This window comes from Arachis ipaensis, chromosome B06 (assembly GCF_000816755.2).
Source record: "Arachis ipaensis cultivar K30076 chromosome B06, Araip1.1, whole genome shotgun sequence".
NCBI lineage: Eukaryota > Viridiplantae > Streptophyta > Magnoliopsida > Fabales > Fabaceae > Arachis > Arachis ipaensis.
In genome coordinates, this window is record NC_029790.2 from 135,352,487 (window position 1) to 135,353,668 (window position 1,182).

A 1,182-nucleotide genomic window follows, 5' to 3' on the forward strand; every position below is an offset into this window, starting at 1 on the left:
GGATAAATTAAGGATACATTTTTAGGTTATTTATTTTAATAAAAAAAATATTTTTTTATTAGCAGTTAACCAAAAATATTTAAAAATATAAGCTAAAAATATACCGTTAGATTCTCAGACTAAAAAATTAGACTGATCTAATAGTTAAAAATACTAAATTAAAATTCTAGTGGCCTTAGTAAATTTTAATATAATGATAGGATTTAGTAAGGGGAAAAGCAAAATTTATTTACATATTTAAAATTTTAAAATTATGAATCCAAAAATTTATGTTAACTTATCCATTTTTATAATAGAGTATAATTTATTGTTGTTGTAGTAGTATATTATTTTTTAAAAATAATAATTGCCAAATGAAACTTATGTTCATGTTGTTTCTTTTTTTTAGGATCATGAAAAAGAAACAATCAATGCAACAAGATTTTTTGAATTATCCAAAGAAAAAGATGGTTTTTCTCCACAACAAAGAAGTAAGGAGGAGCAAGTTTCTTCTTCTGCTTTCAAGCTTTATTGTCCTATATCAATTCTTCCTCCTCTGCCTCAAAGGAAGAGAAACAATAATTACCATGATTACCCTTCAAGATTTTCCCATAATCAAAAGAACAATAATGTTGAAGCAAACAATGGCTCTTCTACAAGCATTGACTTTTCTACAACAAACTCTTGTACTTACTTGTCAACGTTGACTAATAATATTGATGATGATCATGGCTTCCAAATTCAAAGGGTGTCTCTTAATAAGGGTTCTTCTTCTTCTTATATGCAAAAACCACCCTTATCCAATTCATCTTTGAATAAGAGGAAGTGCAATTCATTGGATAATAATGTTCAATCCTCCTCTTCAAAGTGCCATTGCTATAAGAAAAGGTAATATACTGCTGCAGTACTACTATATAAAGGTGAAAACTCAGGTACAATCGACTTCACGTGAAGTTGATAAATGAGAATTGTTAGATGAAAATTTAGTCAAATAAGTCAAATCATCTAACGACTCTCAGTTATAAACTTCACGTGAAATTGATAAGCTTGAATTTTCATATACATTTAAAAATAATAAAATTAAACTTTTTTTTTATTTGAAACTTACTCTTTTTAACTTTCAAAAAAGTTGGAAAAATTGACCATATATATAGTTTCTTTAAATTAAGAAATGACAATATGTCAAATTTATTTATATTTATC

The 1,182-nt window shown here is 26.0% G+C and overlaps 1 protein-coding gene across 1 annotated transcript in view; it reads left to right on the top strand.

Annotated features, from left to right (window-relative positions):
* LOC107647762 (probable WRKY transcription factor 7) overlaps positions 1-1,182 on the top strand; it is an 8,539-nt gene that overhangs the window by 6,045 nt on the left and 1,312 nt on the right. The window contains exon 3 of the mRNA XM_016351810.2: positions 389-867. Coding sequence (XP_016207296.2) covers positions 389-867 — 479 coding nt within the window. The remainder of the gene's footprint in view (positions 1-388; positions 868-1,182) is intronic.